Source organism: Haplochromis burtoni, unplaced genomic scaffold, assembly GCF_018398535.1.
Source record: "Haplochromis burtoni strain Fernald_Lab_line unplaced genomic scaffold, NCSU_Asbu1 Contig_22, whole genome shotgun sequence".
Taxonomy (NCBI): Eukaryota; Metazoa; Chordata; class Actinopteri; order Cichliformes; family Cichlidae; genus Haplochromis; species Haplochromis burtoni.
Window position 1 is genome coordinate 523,367 of NW_024582383.1, and position 18,314 is coordinate 541,680.

An 18,314-nucleotide genomic window follows, 5' to 3' on the forward strand; every position below is an offset into this window, starting at 1 on the left:
GCCCACCCTGTATATAACACAAACAGCATCGCTCTTCAGCTACACACACACACACACCCGTCACATTCATCCATGTTTTTAATTTAGCATTACCATCTTACCTCTCTAAGCATTAGCTGCATCAAATCATCTCCCACCAAAGGACCAGAGATTACGTGCTGTGGACAGCAAATGCCACAGCAGACACTGGGAGGCTGGTTTAGGTTCCACAAGGAAGAGTTTCCTGCCCAGGATGAGGATGACCATGAACCACAATGTAGGCTCTTACAGAGGAGCTTGAGTACTGAGAAGAAGCTGCTGACCTCGCCATAAGCACTGTCCTAGATCTGTGGAGGAAACAGGGTTGGAGTACGGAAGCAAAGAGGTATGTAGATGATAAGAAAGGAAACTTAAGGGTCGCTGTGGGGGGAAAGATGAGCAGATGCAGATAACTGGTGCAAGTGATAGGGAAGTTACATATGAAGGGAAAGTGGTACACTGAGCAAGACATGAAGAGAGATAGGACATGAAAGAAAGGCGATTTAAGGAAGGAGAGGCAGGTGGGAGAGGAGAGAGGAAAAGTAGGAAGGCATTTCTGAAGAAATACAAAATCATATTAGGGGAGGAAAAGAAGGAAGAGAGACAGAACTGGAGGAAGAAGGAGAGATGAGGTGTCAAAGGGAGTAATGAGCAGTGGGAAGTGATGAAGCCCTACAGATGACTCATCATATTCCACTCAGAGTAGATGGAGGTCTAAACAACATAATGAGATAGTTTCATTAAGGCCTGTGTCTCTGGCTGTGATCGAAACAGCGACAGCTGCTGAAAAGGCTGACCTAGTTACAGCAGGTACAGCACGGGGGGGCTTCTGCTACAGCCTGCAGAGATGCCGCGTACTCAAACAGGCTCCTGCACCAGTTTGCAAACTACGGATGAAAAAGCCCGTCACATCGTACTTTTGCACCAACTGTCATTTTTCTAAGTGTGACCTGTCGAAACAGATTTTTTTGAGCTTTAACTCAAGTGTGTGTGTGTGTGTGTGTGTGTGTGTGTGTGTGTGTGTGTGTGTGTGTGTGTGTGTGTGTGTGTGTGTGTGGTGGGGGGCTTTTCTGAAATGTAGCATTGTAATTTTCTTCAATGACAGCCAGTTGTTGGACACTCACCTTTACCTGGCATACCAAACATACGCAGGTGCAACAGACTGATTACATCGTTTTCCAGTCTGTTTATAACTTCACCCATTTCTCTTTTCAGTTTTTCTTTAACTGCTTTGACCCTTCGCTCATACCGAGGCTCTGAGCTCTGGCTAGCTGTAGCTTTAGCCGCTTGGCCTTTGTGAGCGTCCATAAATCGTCCTTGTTCAGCTGGGTGAAGGCTCAGTGTCGTATTGATGGTGGTAGGGTGAGGCCCTGGTTGACTCTTCTGTGCTAACAGTTCAGCTTTTTGTGTGCACATGCTGAGCATGCACAGACCAGCTCGTTATGAAGCATACATGCAGACTTGAGGATGCTAAAAATAGTCCATGGCCAGTTTTGTTTTTTTTTTTTTTTTTTGGGGGGGGGGGGGTATCTAAGCCAAAAAAGACTTGGAGTGAATTTGGAGAAATAGCATTCAAATTTGCAGCTCCTTCCTCCTTCATCACTTCCAATAAAACCTGAAGGATCAGCTCTCACTGGCTGTATTTGAGGCCATAAAAAGGACTTGAACGCTGTTATTTTAGGCTGCAAAAGCTCGTGTTTTATGGCCTGAGTTGAGACAATGATTTTGATGGATATTTTAGTTTTGTTAGGATGCCTGGGTCGTCGACCCAGGGTTTTTGAGTTTATGATATTATTTATACTGTCTAGTTTTTGGTTTCTTTGAGTTCTGTCTTATGGCTTATGTCTCTGTCTTCTTTAGTTGCTCTGTCTCCCCTATCACCTGCATCCCCTTGTCTAGTTCGCGTCTATGTGTGGCACTGAAGTTCACTTTTTAAATCTTTATCTCTTCTACACTGTTATGCTTATTTTTATGTATTTTTGCTGTGTGTGTTACTGCAGCCAACCACCAAATGGAGTAAACAAATCAAATCAGCATTTCCACCTGCCCTTCGTGTCGTTAGGAGGCCTCAAAGATACATTTGAGATGTGGATGATTCCTAAAAATCATCCTACAGTGCGTGTGTGCACTCAGTCTACAGAAAGAAATCCTCTAAAAACACGTCTGAGCTTTTACAGTCTGAGGGTTGATCAGTACAATAGGTTGTGTATATATTTCGTGTACAGGGTTTCCTCCCAGAGAGGACGAACGCAGCTGTCAACTCGCTGACTAAAAACCTTCAGGATAACATTTAATTAAATTAGGATAAATTAATTAGGAATTTGGGTTCAACTGGGAATTAAGAACTGAACCAGGATTCAAATTAAGCTTTATCATTTTTCTATTTTAAAAGTAGGACATCAGTGATCGAGCAGCTCATCCAGCCCAGGTTTTTGTATGTGCAGAGAATCAAATTTGAGTCCTTTATGGCTGCACCCGTTCAGCCAGCCAATTCAGCTTTTTTCCTGAAAATCTGTCCCAGAACACTTCCTGTCGATTCATCAGGAATCCTCTCACCCTTCAAAACTGTGTTAAACTCACTCCCCTCTCACCTGTACCTCCACGGGTACATCCTCTGTCCCGACCACCATTCTCCTTTTCCACTTCAGAGCTGCCAGCTCCATCCATCCACTCTTGTTTTTAATGTCATTTAAATTGTGAATGATGTGTGGCAAACGGGAAACACGGTACCAGAAATTCCAGGGACAAAGACTTGTTTTGTGGCAAAGTTAGCAAACTTTTTAAACTTTTATTTTTTAGGATTATTTCAGTTATAAATAAAAGGAACAATTCAAATATAAACAATGCCTTAACAGTGAAATGTTAAAACAACCAGAGTCGTCAAAGAGCTGGTTTGTATTCACCTCTGCTTGCCTCCTCAGCACAGCGGTATTCAAGCTCAGCTGATCCACTGATCGTGTCCTAAATCTGTCTCTGCTTCACTGCAAGGCGGCAAAATCTCATTGCACTGAATGTAATTCAGACTATCTTGCAGAAAGGAGCTGTGTGTGTTTCTAAAGCTGAACTAACCAAACATTCACTCCAGGACATCAATAGACATTTTCACCACACGTTATAACATTTATATAGGCGACTGCGTTTGCTCCATCAGCACCACACCTTCATCGTAATTAGAAAAGTACTCAGGTTTCACTTCACACTGCTGTGATGTGGGCCAAGTGTGGAAAAGGAGGCATTTCAGTGGGAAATCCCTGTGTGCAGTGTATTTGCTTTACCAAGGCTCAGCTCCACCTTCAATAAAAACACTGCTACTCAGACTTAATAGTTTAAGTCAGACAGTAATGGTCCACCCAGAGCTTCACCTCTTTTTGGCTCCTGCTACATGCAGCGGCTTGTGGCCAAACGTCTTCCTCTGCTGGCGCAGTCATCGCTGCCCATGAAGACGTGCACAGCTGACGACCCTGAACAATTAATTATGTCACAGCGCAGGAAACCAATGTCCTCAATAAAGGCTTCATTAGAATACGCATCTTATTCTTCTGGCTTTCTGCTATTCTACTAACCCAGCTTTGCTCACTTTTAGAAACTTTAGCTGCAGCCATGTTCGGGTGATGGCGTATCAGCATATATCAGCATATCTAGTTTTAGGAAAATTAAAAGTGAGTAATATTAGTTTTACTACCAAACTCCAAACTATTGGCTTGATAACCAACTTTCCTAACATGCTTTTTTAACTGGCTATCAGGATACTGGTTATGAGGAAGGGCAGCAGGGCACGTGTCTCCATCCATCCCCTCTGGGCTTTTCAGAAATGACCTCTGTGTCACATGGATATGGACTTGTGTGCTACTGTGTTTGCTGCAAGTGCTTGTTTATGAATTCATTTCTGCTGTGGATTCAAATGTAAGACTTTAGGTCATAAGTGAATTTCAGCTGTGATCCAGTGTTTACAGTACTTTCCTCTAACCTCCACCAAACATTATTAGTCACAATATCACGCTCTAATTATAGATTTAAGACTGCTTACATGACGCCGACACCATGACTTCACTGAGTTCAGAGAGTGTGTTTGTCACGTAACTTCCAGGAAGCTCCTCGCTCCTGTCAGAGTTCCTGAACTCCCACCAAACCACACGCTCGGATGTTTGCTGCCTTTTGTTTTGTACTTCACTGCTGCAGTAATGCTGAGGCCAGTTCATCATAGACTGTGTGTTTCTATGCAGATATGCTTTTACTGCACTGGCCGTGTGTTTGGGACGATTGTCATGCTGAAAAGTCATCACCCATCAAATATCCCAGATGTTATTATATGGTGGATATGTACTAAGTATTTATACTATATATGAATATATATATATATATACTTTTCTGTTATGATGCTTCTTTAAAGTTTGACAAGATCTCCGACCCCACTGGTGGAAACAGCCCCAAACCACGACAGAGCCTTCACTCTGTTGGCTGTAGACGCACACTGGTGACCTCTGACCTCCTCCATACATACTGATGATTATTTCAACTAACTGCCAATTTCCCATTTACCTGTTGGCACAGATTTTCAGTCTCATGTAACTGGCATACCTCAAAAACCAAAAACTGTAATAAAAGCAGCAAAGTGCATGAAAAACAATCTTTGTAGTACTGCCGCGTCCACAAAAGAACATTTCATTTAAAAGACCATCTGTGTCGTCGTTGGTATTTGTTAACCTTCAAATTTTGATGCCTGTTATTTTCACTAGCTCACTACCAAACACCTCAGCACAGTCTTTGGCATTAATCTGTAATCATGTCAACAAGGAACGATCATCTACAAACTAACCATCGATTCTCATCTGCTTGTCCTTTTCAGGGACAGCTATCCCAGCGGGGTACACACAGTCATAACTATGGGGAATTTAGCGTTTCCAGTTAAGCTAACTCCACTATCTGCATGTCTTTGGACTGTGGGAGGAAGCCAGAGTACCCGGGGAGAACACGCAAACTCCACACAGAAAGACCGCGGCCTGATGGTGGAATTGAACTCAGGACCTTCCTGCTGTGAGGCAACAGTGCTGACCACAGCTGGCTCAGACTGCGTTGCTAACAGAATAATTTACAGCCTATATCAGCCCTGATAGCATATTCATCTTGTAGTACTGCAGTAGTTTGTGTGTGAAGGAGCTATTGGCTGATGATTCTGTGGTTTACAGGGACATCTAGTGGCCAAGTATGGAAATTACACAAAGGGAAACGATCAAAGATCTATAGAAACATCCACGTAAATCACAACTGACCACAAATCTTTATTTTTTGTTTGTTTGTTGTAACCATAAAAAGAAAACAATGGTTTCTGTTTGTTATTTAATCGTTTTTGTGTTCCCTTGGGGACACAAATAAACAGACACATAGAAACATAAAGGCGGATTGCATAATGCAACAGTATCCACACTGACAACACAGAGGCAGCGTTTGTCACTTTGTAACATCTGACGTTGGAAAGAAAAGAGAAGATAAAAATGTTCATATAAAGGAAATGAAAAAGGAGCATGCTCTCATGTTCCAGTCACATACACAGTCTACAGGTGTGTGTGTTTCTGTTGCTTGAACCAGCCAAAAAACACAACAGCTGCTCCATAAATGCCTGTTTTTAACTCGATCTGGTCCCAGATGCAGACACAGTCCTTTTCTCTCTTTCAGTAGAATTCAGTTTGTAATTACAAATCGTGACTTAGAACAGAGGTTCACACACATAACCATGAGAACATCGAGCACCTAAAGCATGGACACGGGAAGTGCCTGAGATTGTGGAGCAGCTACTAACCGGCACATGGCAAACTGCGATGACCACAAAGAAGTCTGCAGCATTTCAAACCACTCTCCCTCAGTCTACATTTAAAGCTTCATCACTGTGGAGTATGAAATGCTGCTATTATTTTGAATAGGGTTCTAGCACAGTCTAACATTTCTTCTTCATCTGGTCATATTGCAATAAGAGAAACATAGAGAATAACCACAAGAATGCTACTACCCCTTACACTGTGGAGGACCAAACCTGCCAAAATAATAACACAAAAAGGTATGAAGTATCATGAAAAACATTAAGTAAAACATAGATCCTTATAATTGTTATAATAATCATAACTTTCCTTAATATTTAGCTTTGCATTCATTAAGGTATTTTTTAAACTTTATTCCCTTTCAATGTGAATTTTACTTCACATTTCTGCACCAGTTTGCAGATGATGCGAATGAATTGACGATCGTTGGCAGCCACTGCTTCACTCAGGATATCGCTGAGATAAATGGTCTGTATTTGTATAGCTTTACTCGTCCCTCAGGACCCCAAAGCGCTTTACACATCCAGTCATCCTCACATCCACCCACTGGTGATGGCAGCTACCTTGTAGCCACAGCCGCCCTGGGGCGCACTGACAGAGGCGAGGCTGCCGGACACTGGCGCCACCGGGCCCTCTGACCACCACCAGTAGGCAACGGGTGAAGTGTCTTGCCCAAGGACACAACGACCGAGACTGTCCGAGCCGGGGCTCGAACAGTCTCGGTCGTTGAGCCACGATCGCCCCTATATATCCCCCCTAAATATCACTCCTGCAGTAATTTGCATAATGATGTAGAACAAAAAGACGCTTTGGGACACATTAACTCATTCTCTGAGTCTTTTATTTCTATATGGTTTTATATTTTGGCATTTCTGGTCCTCCATGCTATTGATAGCACAATAAAGGTAATAGGAAATAAAATGTGGGCGGGCTGGGAAACCATTATTTGGTTGATCATCCTAAAAACACACACACACATGATCCTGTGGATTTGAACGACAGCTTTTCTCTACACAAGTACAAATAAAACAACAAAAATCTGGAACTTATGAGACAAATTGATCAAAAGTTACAGCTGCTGCTACAAACGTGAGCGGAGCCCCGCAAACACCTTCTTCTGTTTTTATATAAACAGAGCCGAGACACGTGAGCCCTCTCGTGTGGTATCTATGGCAACCACACGGAGCGTAGTAAACAAGTGTTTATTTAACGCTTACATGCACACGTCACCACGTTTTGATTCTGAGGTGAGATTCGGAGCACGTTACCGTACGGTGTCGCTACAAGCACCAGTGTAGTTATTGATTACAGTTCACAAGTATCTTTGTTTACATTTCGTCCCTGCGCCGTCGTGTTAGCTCAGCACTGCAGCCGCTCATTGTTGGCAGTTCTTGTCTGGATGATGGATGACGCAGATTAAGGGTGTTAAGTCCGAAAAGGCAGCCAGCGCCCGAGCCCTTCAACGAGCCTCCGCACGTTCATGACATAAAAGTCGACATTGTGAGTGAAATCGGTGCAGATGTTGGAGTAAGTGTCCAGCAGGGTGCAGTAGAGCGCAGTCCCACCCACACTGATCACCACAGTAACGAGGCACAGCAACAGCAGGATCAGGCAGGAGTCTCCGCCCACCTCATCTGTAAGACAGGGACCAACGCTGTGTCAGATCCTCCGTGGCAGAGTTCACCATCATCAAACATGAAACATTTTAAATTCCTTTTCTATCTGAAACAAACTGCAGCAGCAGAAGAAGCTCTGACTGTACCGTGCTCGCTCCCGTCCTCCGGCTCGCTGAACCGAACTTTGCGTTTGGAAGTTTGTTTATTAGTAGTATTGCTTGGGGGAGGTAACCCGTCCAGCGATGCTCTCCTCCTTTTCAGGATGGAAACCAGACCGTCTGGGGACGAGTTCTGGAGGAGACACAGAGACAGAACATAAAGAAGGAAGCACAGCAGCTTTGGGGAGTTTGACCAAAACAATGAAAAGATGATCGTCACGTTCAGCGGTTCTGTGCATGTTGGGATATTAAAGGAGGAAACCTTTAAACGCAGAGTTAGTTGGTATCAGTCCATTATTATTAGGATCACTTCTGATTCTGATGGATGTGCTAAAATAAAGAAGAACTCGCCAACAACAGGCAGTAACACCATTACTTTGTAACGCTGACCGTCTCGTCCAATGAGCTGGAGCGGTTTGTGAAGGCAAAATGCAAAACGATAATTACACATTATGTGCACCAACACCAAGTTCTCAGTACATCCTGTGATTGTAGAGCCTCCTTTAGCAGCATTACGTTGACGTAATGATTTTCTGCATGACTTTGTGGTCTCACACTGCTGTGGAGGAAATACGAACTTTGGTGCACTTTTCTGTGAGCATCCATTCATGCACAGCATTTCAGTCAGGCTGACATTTGAACCTTGACTGGGCCAATCCAACATCTTGATTCTTTTGCTGCTGAGACTCATCGCTTTCAGCCTGCAATTCAAAGCCGGAACGATAAGCCCTTTTCCACCAGGCTTGACGGTTGCTGTGAGGTGTTTGTGCCAATCTGCTGTATTAGGTTTTTGCCAAACTGTGTGCTGCTGTGCGTTATGGACAAACATCTCCAGAGGACATCGTTCCAGAAGTCTTGTAGTTTATTCAAAACCAGCTTAAGCTGTGCTGCCATGTTCTTTAACATTTAACATGCTGGGACTGGAGAGTCCTGAGCTGTAGCTCTTGTGGGGGTTTGCCATTTCTCTGAGCACTGCACAGTCTGAACTTGGGGTGAATTTACTGAGACAACCACCTCTGATTAACAACAGTCTACAAAGTTTTCTAGTGAATAATCTTTTTCTCGCTGTAAAATTCTAAATGTTTGCAAATCGTCTTACAGTCCTTCCCAGGTTGGCAGCAGCAGTTGCTTCCTTGCTGCATTCATAAAGGTGCAACAGATACACAAACCTGCTTTTTAAAAGTGACATGCTGATAAAACTTGACTCACCAAAACGCAAACATTAGCACTTTATACTGTAAAATGCTACAGAGAAAAGCCCAACAATCAGACGACCCCCTGTGAGCACGACGTTGGTGAAAGTGGAAAGAAAAACATTCATTCACATACATTTAACTTTTTTCACCAATGCCTGAGTCGAATTAGTCGTTTTAGTTGAATCAAAGCAGAAGCACTGTCATGGCATTCAAGCCTGTGATTATAAGCATCCACAGCTTTGGACGTGAACATTTTAAAATTTAGTTGTGATTTATGATTTTGTTAGTGGGAGAAGCAGACACACAGCTGCACACACAGAGGCAGACATTATTCTCCGTGTTGGCCTGAATAATGTGTTTCAGGAGGAAGTCACGATTGGGCAAGCTCAGTATTCGAAGGGTCAGAGGGAGGAACTGCGTTCAACATCTTTGCCCAGCACAGAGGGCCCATTTGCAGTGACAGTGAACAGTCAGCCTCATCGTGCCTTTATTTACTGTGTGAGGCCACATTGTTAGCGGCGTGCTCGATGTTCCACTGGTCACAGTTAACTCTACACAGACAGACTTTTTGCACACTCTGGGACACAAATACAGCCAGGATCAGACATTATGGGGAAAAACATATGGTTTGATAAACCTTTTGTCCTTGTTCTCATCTAAAAGAATTCACTCAAAACCACAAATTCCAATCTCATAATTATACTAGAGGAAAACTCGCCACGGTTGCCAGCAGTTACCCTCTCGCGACCACAGACTTTATCCAAAAAGTTACAAAGCTCATTTGGAGCTTTACCTGCTACCATACTGTTTTTGTGGACCCAAAGGGACCACATTTCAACAGCAGTGGAGAAGTTATCAGCTCAGAAGCTTGGTTACCGAGCTGGACTGATAAAGGTGCACGAGATACTCATACCCGCTTAGCTACCTTTAATGCCAAGTAACTTAAGTACAAAATACTGGAACTGAACTTACCAAGACAGAAACATTAGCATTATATATCGTAAGCTAAAGATTCTTCAATAATACAGAGGTGATCCCAACAATTGGACATTTCCCTGTGAGCAAGCACTTGGCAACAGTGGGGAGGAAAAACTCCCTTTTATCAGGTAGAAACCTCTGGCAGACCCAGGCTCACAGAGGGGCGGGGCCATCAATGAGGCCATGTTATTCATCACAGCTTCATGAAAGATGCTTTAGAAAGCACCAACAACACAATCACAATGGAAAGCTCCATTTCACAGGCAGGAATCAGCTGAGGTGAACCTCAGCTGACAGGATTGGCTACGATTTCCTGCGTCACTACAACTGTTAGTGTCAGTAGTTACACCCCGCCCTGCACACACACGTTTAACATTTGTTTAAAAAATCCACCCACTGATTGGCTGTAAGACAAACTGCAATTTTCTAACCACTTCAGGGCCAACATTCACCCAGCAATCATCACAAATTGAAATCTATATAGGTTCACCTATTGGCTAAAATGAGTAACAATTTTTCCACCGGGGATTAAAAGTTTGACAGTGTTATATTTGTATAAAAGACAGAAAGACAGAAAGCGCTGCGGAGCTCTCCGAGCCCGCCAACATGCTGCCTGAGCTCATCGCAGCATTTAGTCAAAGCATATAAATAATTTGTCCAAGTCACACAATGTTTGTCGTGACATTTTGGAGGGTTTTGAGTCAGATTTTTCATGTTTCTTGTAATTGGAAGGTTGCCGGTTCGAGCACCGGCACGGACAGTCTCGGTCGTTGTGTCCTTGGGCGAGACACTTCACCGTCCCGGGCACTTGCACTTCACCCGTATCCTGGCTGCTACTACTGCACATTCACCCAGTGTATATACTATATGTCTGATATATATATATATAATGTTCTTCCTCTACACCCCCCCCCCCCCCAATTTTTGCACATGTCGAGGAGCGTGTCAGGCTACATTTCACTGTGTGTTATACTTGTATAACTATGCATGTGACAAATAAAGAACCTTGAACCTTGAACCTGGTGGTGGTCAGAGGGCCCGGTGGCGCCAGTGTCCGGCAGCCTCGCCTCTGTCAGTGCGCCCCAGGGTGGCTGTGGCTACAATGTAGCTCCATCACCAGTGTGTGGATGTGTGGATGACTGGATGTGTAAAGCGCTTTGGGGTCCTGAGGGACTAGTAAAGGGCTATACAAATACAGGCCATTTACCATGTAAGGAAGTACAAATATTGCTGATGAAAAGCATTCAAAACCTTGTGAAATTTGATAGAAAGGGATAGTTTCTAGTTAAATGAGCCATGATCCCGAAGCCATCAGTGCAAGGCCTGGATCCTGTGATTACATCCCCACCCCTGCAGGAACCAGGCCCCTTCAGCTCAGTGGTTCAGCCAGAACATGACGTCTTGGCTCAATAATCTAACACACTTGGCAGGTGGACGTCCCAAGTGTGAGGCCACACCAGTGAACATGGGTGGAGGCTTTCTCAACAGAAAAATGATGAAGGTCTCATTCAGGGATGACGGATATGATTTGTGGGAGTGTCCAAGGAAGAACTGAGCTGCTCAGCATGTGGAATTTCTTCCTGCAGGCGGACTTTAATGGAAAGCATAAAAGAAACAAGCCAGGAAGGAAAAGGGAATAAATGAAGGGTGTTGGATGGAAAGTGAAAATATATTTGTGCCAATGCAGTACTGTGCAAAAGTCTTGAGCCAATCCTAATTTCTTTCTGTTTTGCTTTGAGCGTCAGACTTGTACTCGGGTTGGGCGTCAGTCCAGTAATCGCCGATGGGCTCAGCCTTTCATGGATAGTCGATATATTCGTCCAATCGCCCAACCCTAACTTGTACCTTGTTCCTCGCTTTCAGAGGAATCTTCATCCTTGTTTTTGACCTAACACGGACCAATGAATCATTCAAGCACAAAAAAGAGCCAGTGTTGTGTCTACAGACCAAAGACAACAGCAATGAACCAATTTTAAATGGTATCTTCAGACACTTTGTTACCAGCAGCTTTCCATAAAATGAGTTTTCCCCTTTCTTCAGTTGAGTCTATGAAAGATGCCTGATAGGTCTAAAGTGCTAGTTCTGCCCCAACGAGGTGATTCCCAAAGAGCTATTAGCCCAAACGTGGCACGTGGTGTGCAGCGTGGCCCTCAAAGCTTCGAGGAAAGCAGCAGAGACAAAAACCCATCTGCAGCACATGAACAGAATCTGAAAGTCATGTCCTTAAAACAGGAATAAAATCCTGCTGGAATTGTGCAAACTCTGTCGTCTTCATCCCCATTTTCTTACAAAATATCAAGAAATAACGAGCGGCTCAAGACTTTTGCGCAGTACAGTATTAATTTAATATCTGACATGACAACATACTCATTTGTTGTCATTTCATATCCTCGAGTGGCGCTAACGCGGGTGTAAAGGCAGCTAAAGTGCAGTCCTACCCCCTCCTTGTGGGACAGTTTGGCCAGGTCCTTGTCTGATGCCTGAGGTACTCCTGTTGGCCACTCCACTTTCACCTCTTCCTCTTCTGGTGTCTCCTCACACTGCTCCTCTTCTTCTTCTTCTACTTCCTGCCCTTCCTCACATGTATCTCCGTCCTCCTCCTCACAGCCCGTCTGTGGTGATGAACGCTCTGACTCCAAAATCAAGCTGTGTTCCTTCACTTCCTCCTGGTGCGTAGTTTCTGACGTGTTGACTGGAACGGAAATGGGAAAATCGTATGACTTACACTTTGCCACGATGCGCTCATTGTGCATTGTTTTGGTTGCATAGGTGAAAATCTAATTACCAACCGTCCCATTAGTTCACAAACACAAGGTTCACCTCAGCACCCAAAGGTGAACTCAGCAGGGTACGATATTACCACATTACTTTACTCACGCTACGATATTTTTCCCATTTTTTACATTTTGCAAAATGCTGAGTAATCCATCCGTCTGCTTCCACTTATCCTTTTCAGGGTCGCGGCGCTGGAGCCGAACCCAGCTGTCGAGAGGCGGGGGGCTAACACAGGGCTAACACACACATTCACACCTATGGGCATCCATTAGCCTATCCCCACTAAGTGCATGTCTTTGGACGGTGGGAGGAAGCCGGAGTACCCGGGGAGAACCACCCACGGGAGAACATGCAAACTCCCCGGCCGGATGATGGAATTGAACCTTCTTTGCTGTGAGGCAACAGTGCTGACCACCGTGGAACTGTGCTGCCCCTATGCTGAGTAACAATATACAAAATTATTTATTATTGTATATCTTATTACTCTGTCTCTCTTGCTGAGCATGTGTATGACAAAAGAATTTCCCTCAGGATAAATAAAGTTCTTCTTCTCTTACTACCTTTGTTCAACTGTAAAGTCAAACGTTGTCATATCTACAGTGAGCTCACTGCAGTTATTTCTGAATGTAAAATACACCAAACTGAAAGCTGCCATAAATGTTGCTGTCAGGCTGCTGAACACGCAGCATGGAGTACACACTTCTAAACACATCATCATCTGTGGTGATTCTTTGGTATCAGTTCTGAACAGAGACACGTGTTTACCTTCATCACGATGCGGCTGTAGTGTCGTGTTGAGCTTGTTCTGGTGATTGAAACATAGTCGACAACTTTAATGCGAAGTAAAGGTCTTAAATTGAGCCTGAACAGCCTGAACAGCCTGAACAGCCTGAACAGCCTGAACAGCCTGGCTGCTGGTCTGTCCTACCTGTTCCACACTGATGGATGGTCTGAGTGATTCCAAACACAGGCCAGGCAGGCAGCAGGAGAAAAGAGGAGGAGAGGACATTAATATATTACTGAACTTATGAGAAAACAACTTTAGACATTTGTCAGGCTCTCATCTGTTCTTCAGTCAAACTACATCCTCCTGCTTGCAGAGACTCTGGCCTGCAGTAACATAGCAGCTGGATCAGAGCGTGACCATCAGCGTCCGGCGTGCAAACTCCTGCTGTCTGTCTGCATCGAGCGGAAATGAATCTACAGGGCAAATCTTTGGTGCCCTTCCTGCAATATTGATATTCATATTTACACTTATTCAAATTGGTTTTCATTCCTCCCTCTATCCTCACGCATCGTCGATACCGTGGCTCAGTCTCAACTTCTTGATTTGTCCTCGTCAGAGAGACAAAGATAGCAGCAGATTGTTAAAGCAAAACTGGTGCTAAAAGCTTTCTGTGTGGCAGCGATGACGGCAAAAGGAGGGAATGAAAGCATTCACTTCACACACTGAGCTGCTCGACTCGTCTGTGTATGAGCGGAGCCACATCACAGACACGCGACACGCAGCAGAGCGTCCCACTGTGGTTTACCTGAGGTGAGTTCTGCACATCTGGCTCAGCGTCTCAAAGTGTTTCTCGCTCATGCCGTCTGTCTCAGGAGGCAAGCTGCTGCCGCTGTCCTTCTCCCTCTCTTGGCTCTCTGCGAACACATAAGTGTAACAATCACACGCAGTTTCATTTTGCCACAAAAATATGTTGTGTGTGTTTTTTAGGACTGATAAGATGCCAAACCCCAGTTCTCCTGCAGGACTGTGAGGTTGGAGAGCAGGCGTTCATGGTAGAGCTTCTCCAGCTGTAAGAACTGGATGGCCCACTGGTCTGGCAGCACGACAAGTTAAAGACACAACACACACTGGCTCCTAAAATAACATCTCTGATCAACTTGGGCAGCACTTCACAATACAGATGACGCCTCATGACATTTAAATGAATTAAGACTGACTGCAACATTACTATCCTATAATAAAGGCCATAACACAAAAGCAGAGTGTATTTAAGGAGGTCTGTAAGACGACCTGTGTCCCTGCCAGCCATCAGTTAAAAATACTTTCACCAAACCATCTTTGCTAATACGTCAAATTTGTAACAACTACATGTTAATTACTAGGAAATTGAATTGTTGGCTGTTTTATGAAGTGAATATTAAGTCCTGACATGCTCGAAGTTATTTGGACAATACAAACGACGCACTGCAAAGTGAAGGGCATCGATAAGCTTAGAGTCTGAAGGGCAGTTAGAACAATTAGCAACTTTGGGATTTATGTCATTTGGTGTAACAACATCAGCTGAATATGAAACACCGTGACAGAGAAAGCTACTGCCAGCTACCACTGAGGGTTCAATTACCCGTCAGCCGAGACAAACGTGACACATGACCTTTAAAAAAAGCAAGAATCGATGTTTTCAGACTCTACATTCACGTCAGTTTTTTTAGCCGTGATGTGTTCACGATCCAAACCTCCCTTTGTTGCTTCTGCTGTGCTTTCTCTGCAGGACGTGTTTCTCTTTGCCTCACAGACTTCGTCCTTTTCTGATCAATCAGGACCTCTGTCTGTCTCCTCACACATAAACTCATTACGTACACACCACACTCCTTACAGCGAGACAGCCCATAGCTGTCACCACAGCAACAGCACAAACAGAGCAGGAGGAAACACTGCGAGCCCCTTGGGCCTGAAGCCAAAACATGGGGAACACCCATCGCCTGAGAGACACAGAAAACCGCATTAAGTCCACAAAGAGAAAGACGAACCCTTACTGAGGTTTTTGCCCTCCACCTTTCAATTATAACAGCGTTTGCTCAGCAGTGTTACCTTTGACCCTGTACGCCGCCCAGCCCCAAAGTTAAGGTAGCTAATGTAAACACGAGGTGAGGGTACGTGCTGCACATGCTCCTACACCCTTTTTCATTATAATGCCTGCCGTCTAGCTCAGTTATGATTCAGTTACAAAACACCAGTGACTGAGTGCAAGTGTCACAGTGAGATATGAGCTGCCCTTGGAAGGATACAGTCCTGTTTGAGTGAGTAGGCCTCTGCAATCTAAAAGAAGAGACAGGAAAAAAGACGCTTCATTAGACACGTCATCATCCATCTGTGAAGCAGAGCTTCAGCTACTCTTACTCTACATTTGGGGCCTAGCTGAATGTATGAGTCGCACTAAATCCTTTCAAAGACGAGGGTCACATGATCTCCTCTACCAGGAACCGCCGCCACAGAGACGACCTGAGAAACACACAGTCGCGTGCAGCAGCTTACGGCCGGTGGTGGCGTACCTGCCTCACAGATGCCTTTAAGATTAGAAACAAACGAGCAGCATAAATCACACAGATCATCCTGGAAAAAGGATCATCTAGTGAAGAGACAGCAGTTCAGTATCTGGCCAGATGTGAAGCCTTTTCCTCGTCCATCCCTCCTGTTCATCAGTTCCAACATCCGGAGTGCCAGAAAGTGTTTGTTGGGTCTTTTGAAGATGACATTTTGATAAAAAAGATGTGGTAGCTTCATCATTTTTATGATTTTTATGAAGCTCTGTATTTACAGCCGTCCCGATGATGTTGGCAGTGATATGCAGGTAAAGAGCTTGCATGTGTCAGCATTCCTGTGAACTTGTTGCAATAAGCAGCAGGAACGTCATGCCCGACACACAAACAGTCCCGACAGTGAGAGACCCCACCCTTTAAACACAGCTGCTCTACTGCGTATCCACTGTAATCTACTAAAACCCAGCAGACTCTCATATTAAACATGAATTCATTCTTTTTCAAGGATCTGTGTATGAGAGCAGAAACATTTCTATCCCACAAAATCCAGATAATTCCAACATTTTCTTATTAGCTGTGTGAGTTCTTTTGGGTATCTTTACTTTTAGACAAATATATTTAATGACACATTCAGTGCTCTGAAACAGCAGGTAGCAGCATTTACGACACGTTTCTGCTAAAGGTGTATTTCCTGCCTCTGTGGCGTCCCTCACAACAACAGAAATTCCTTGTATTTTCAGCGGACTTGCCGAAACAACTTGAATCTACACGTCAGCTGATTCTGCCCCGGCTCTCCTTTCCATTATGAGAATTTCGAGCAAAACAGCTTCCCCTTTGTTTCAGCTGCAGCCGGCTGCAAAGCAAACGAGTGCAGTAGCTGAAACAAATGAACTGTGTTGTGAGTGCTGTTAGGGAACAGTGACAGGAAAAGTGCTGCACGAGGATCCTTTTAAAGCGAACACAGGGCTGAAACCTCTCTTCTAATTAGCATGTGTGCTGAACACAGATGGGGGGTGGGGGGCTGCCAGGTCACTGCAGAACACTTTCAAATAGCTGACCCTTTAAACAATAAACACAGCCACAGCTTTCATTTGCACGCCATTTGTAAATGTAACGAGCTACACTGACGCATTCGCCAAACACTCTGAGATTTGCTGTGTTCACTCACACAGACGGTGCAACCAGGGCACAGTGAGGGACGTGCTGTGGATGTAAGCGCACTCTCGCACACAGACTAAATAAAGACACTGAGAATTCCCTCTGGAATATTCTTCACAGGTGCTCTCAAACCATCACACACACCTGGTGCAAGGAGTGTGGCAGCAGCGTGTAGTCGTTGTTTTCTCCGAGGGATTGCAGGGAGGCCAGCAGCTCTGGGGTGGGGCCCTGCGATTTATCTCTGGAGACACTTTCTAAAAACATGAAGCACAGACATGATATGAAAAATGATCAAATCAGTAAGATTTCAGTGTTTTCTCAATATTTTAGTGTGACCGGTCAGCTGCAGAAAGGCACAAAAACCTGTTGTCTGGATTATTACCAGTTTCTGTCTGTAAACCAGTTCTTGAATGCCTTCTGTGGCCGTGGAGAAGCTTTCTCAAGTGGCCTCATCCTGTGATGTCACCACTATGCCATCAGGTTTAGGTCTCTGTCGGAAACCCGATGACAGAAAACCTACGATCCAAAAGAATCTGGAAGTCCACCAGGAGGAGGGCGCCTAACAAAGAGACAGTCCACTCTGGTGTGTAAGCGACAACAGCTACACTCAGACAGTTTTCACTTTTAAGAGTCAGATGGCAGAGTAGTGAATAGTACGTATAACAAACTGAAGAGTGCAGACACGGGGAATCGTGTCTACAGTCTGTATGCTAATCATTAATCACAGTCCTTCATAGCTACCATACGACGGTGGGATCAGTCTCCCAAGCAGCATGAAAAATATTTTTTCCAACACACAACCTGTGTGTACAGTGTGCACGTGTATTACCTGTGCAGCATTCACAGAGAAGTGCCCGCGCTTACACAAACCTGTGAATCTGTTCTAAAATGCTTCTTAGCATGCTCAAACAGCATGTGAGAAGATGCATGTGTCACAGTGCAACATAGCAGCGACCCAGAGCTCAGGACTGTGGGGAAGCATCAACTTTTTCGCTGTCGCAGTCTTGGTGTTTTAGGACTGCACGTCACTCAAACTGTGAAGTCATGTGATCAGTGGGACAGTACACAGTGAGGCGAGGCGACCCTGGTGCTACATATAACAGACAATCAATGCAGGACTGCATAAAGTGCAGTTTGTGCAAAAACTGTGAAAAAGCAAAAACAAGACTGATAGAGACACGACAGCAAAACACTGAGCATGTGCAGAAAGGACGTTGGTGTGTGACCCTAAACAGACTGAATATCAGGCTGCGCTCACACTCTGAACCACAAAAGGCTTTGTGTAGGTTGTTTGTTAAGGCTGTTCTTACACACGCACACACACACACACACACACAC

The 18,314-nt window shown here is 44.5% G+C and overlaps 1 protein-coding gene across 2 annotated transcripts in view; it reads right to left on the minus strand.

Annotated features, from left to right (window-relative positions):
* Nucleotides 1-6,509: 6,509 nt before the first annotated feature.
* Nucleotides 6,510-18,314, minus strand: part of cnstb (consortin, connexin sorting protein b) — a 25,129-nt gene continuing 13,324 nt past the window's right edge. For both annotated transcript variants that reach the window (XM_005917137.3, XM_005917136.3), the window contains 9 exons: nucleotides 17,121-17,230; nucleotides 15,567-15,597; nucleotides 14,288-14,374; nucleotides 14,087-14,195; nucleotides 13,483-13,504; nucleotides 13,320-13,359; nucleotides 12,218-12,471; nucleotides 7,594-7,738; nucleotides 6,510-7,465 (listed from right to left, as the gene is read on the minus strand). In XM_005917137.3, coding sequence (XP_005917199.1) covers nucleotides 7,257-7,465; nucleotides 7,594-7,738; nucleotides 12,218-12,471; nucleotides 13,320-13,359; nucleotides 13,483-13,504; nucleotides 14,087-14,195; nucleotides 14,288-14,374; nucleotides 15,567-15,597; nucleotides 17,121-17,230 — 1,007 coding nt within the window. In that variant the 3' untranslated portion in view covers nucleotides 6,510-7,256. The remainder of the gene's footprint in view (nucleotides 7,466-7,593; nucleotides 7,739-12,217; nucleotides 12,472-13,319; nucleotides 13,360-13,482; nucleotides 13,505-14,086; nucleotides 14,196-14,287; nucleotides 14,375-15,566; nucleotides 15,598-17,120; nucleotides 17,231-18,314) is intronic.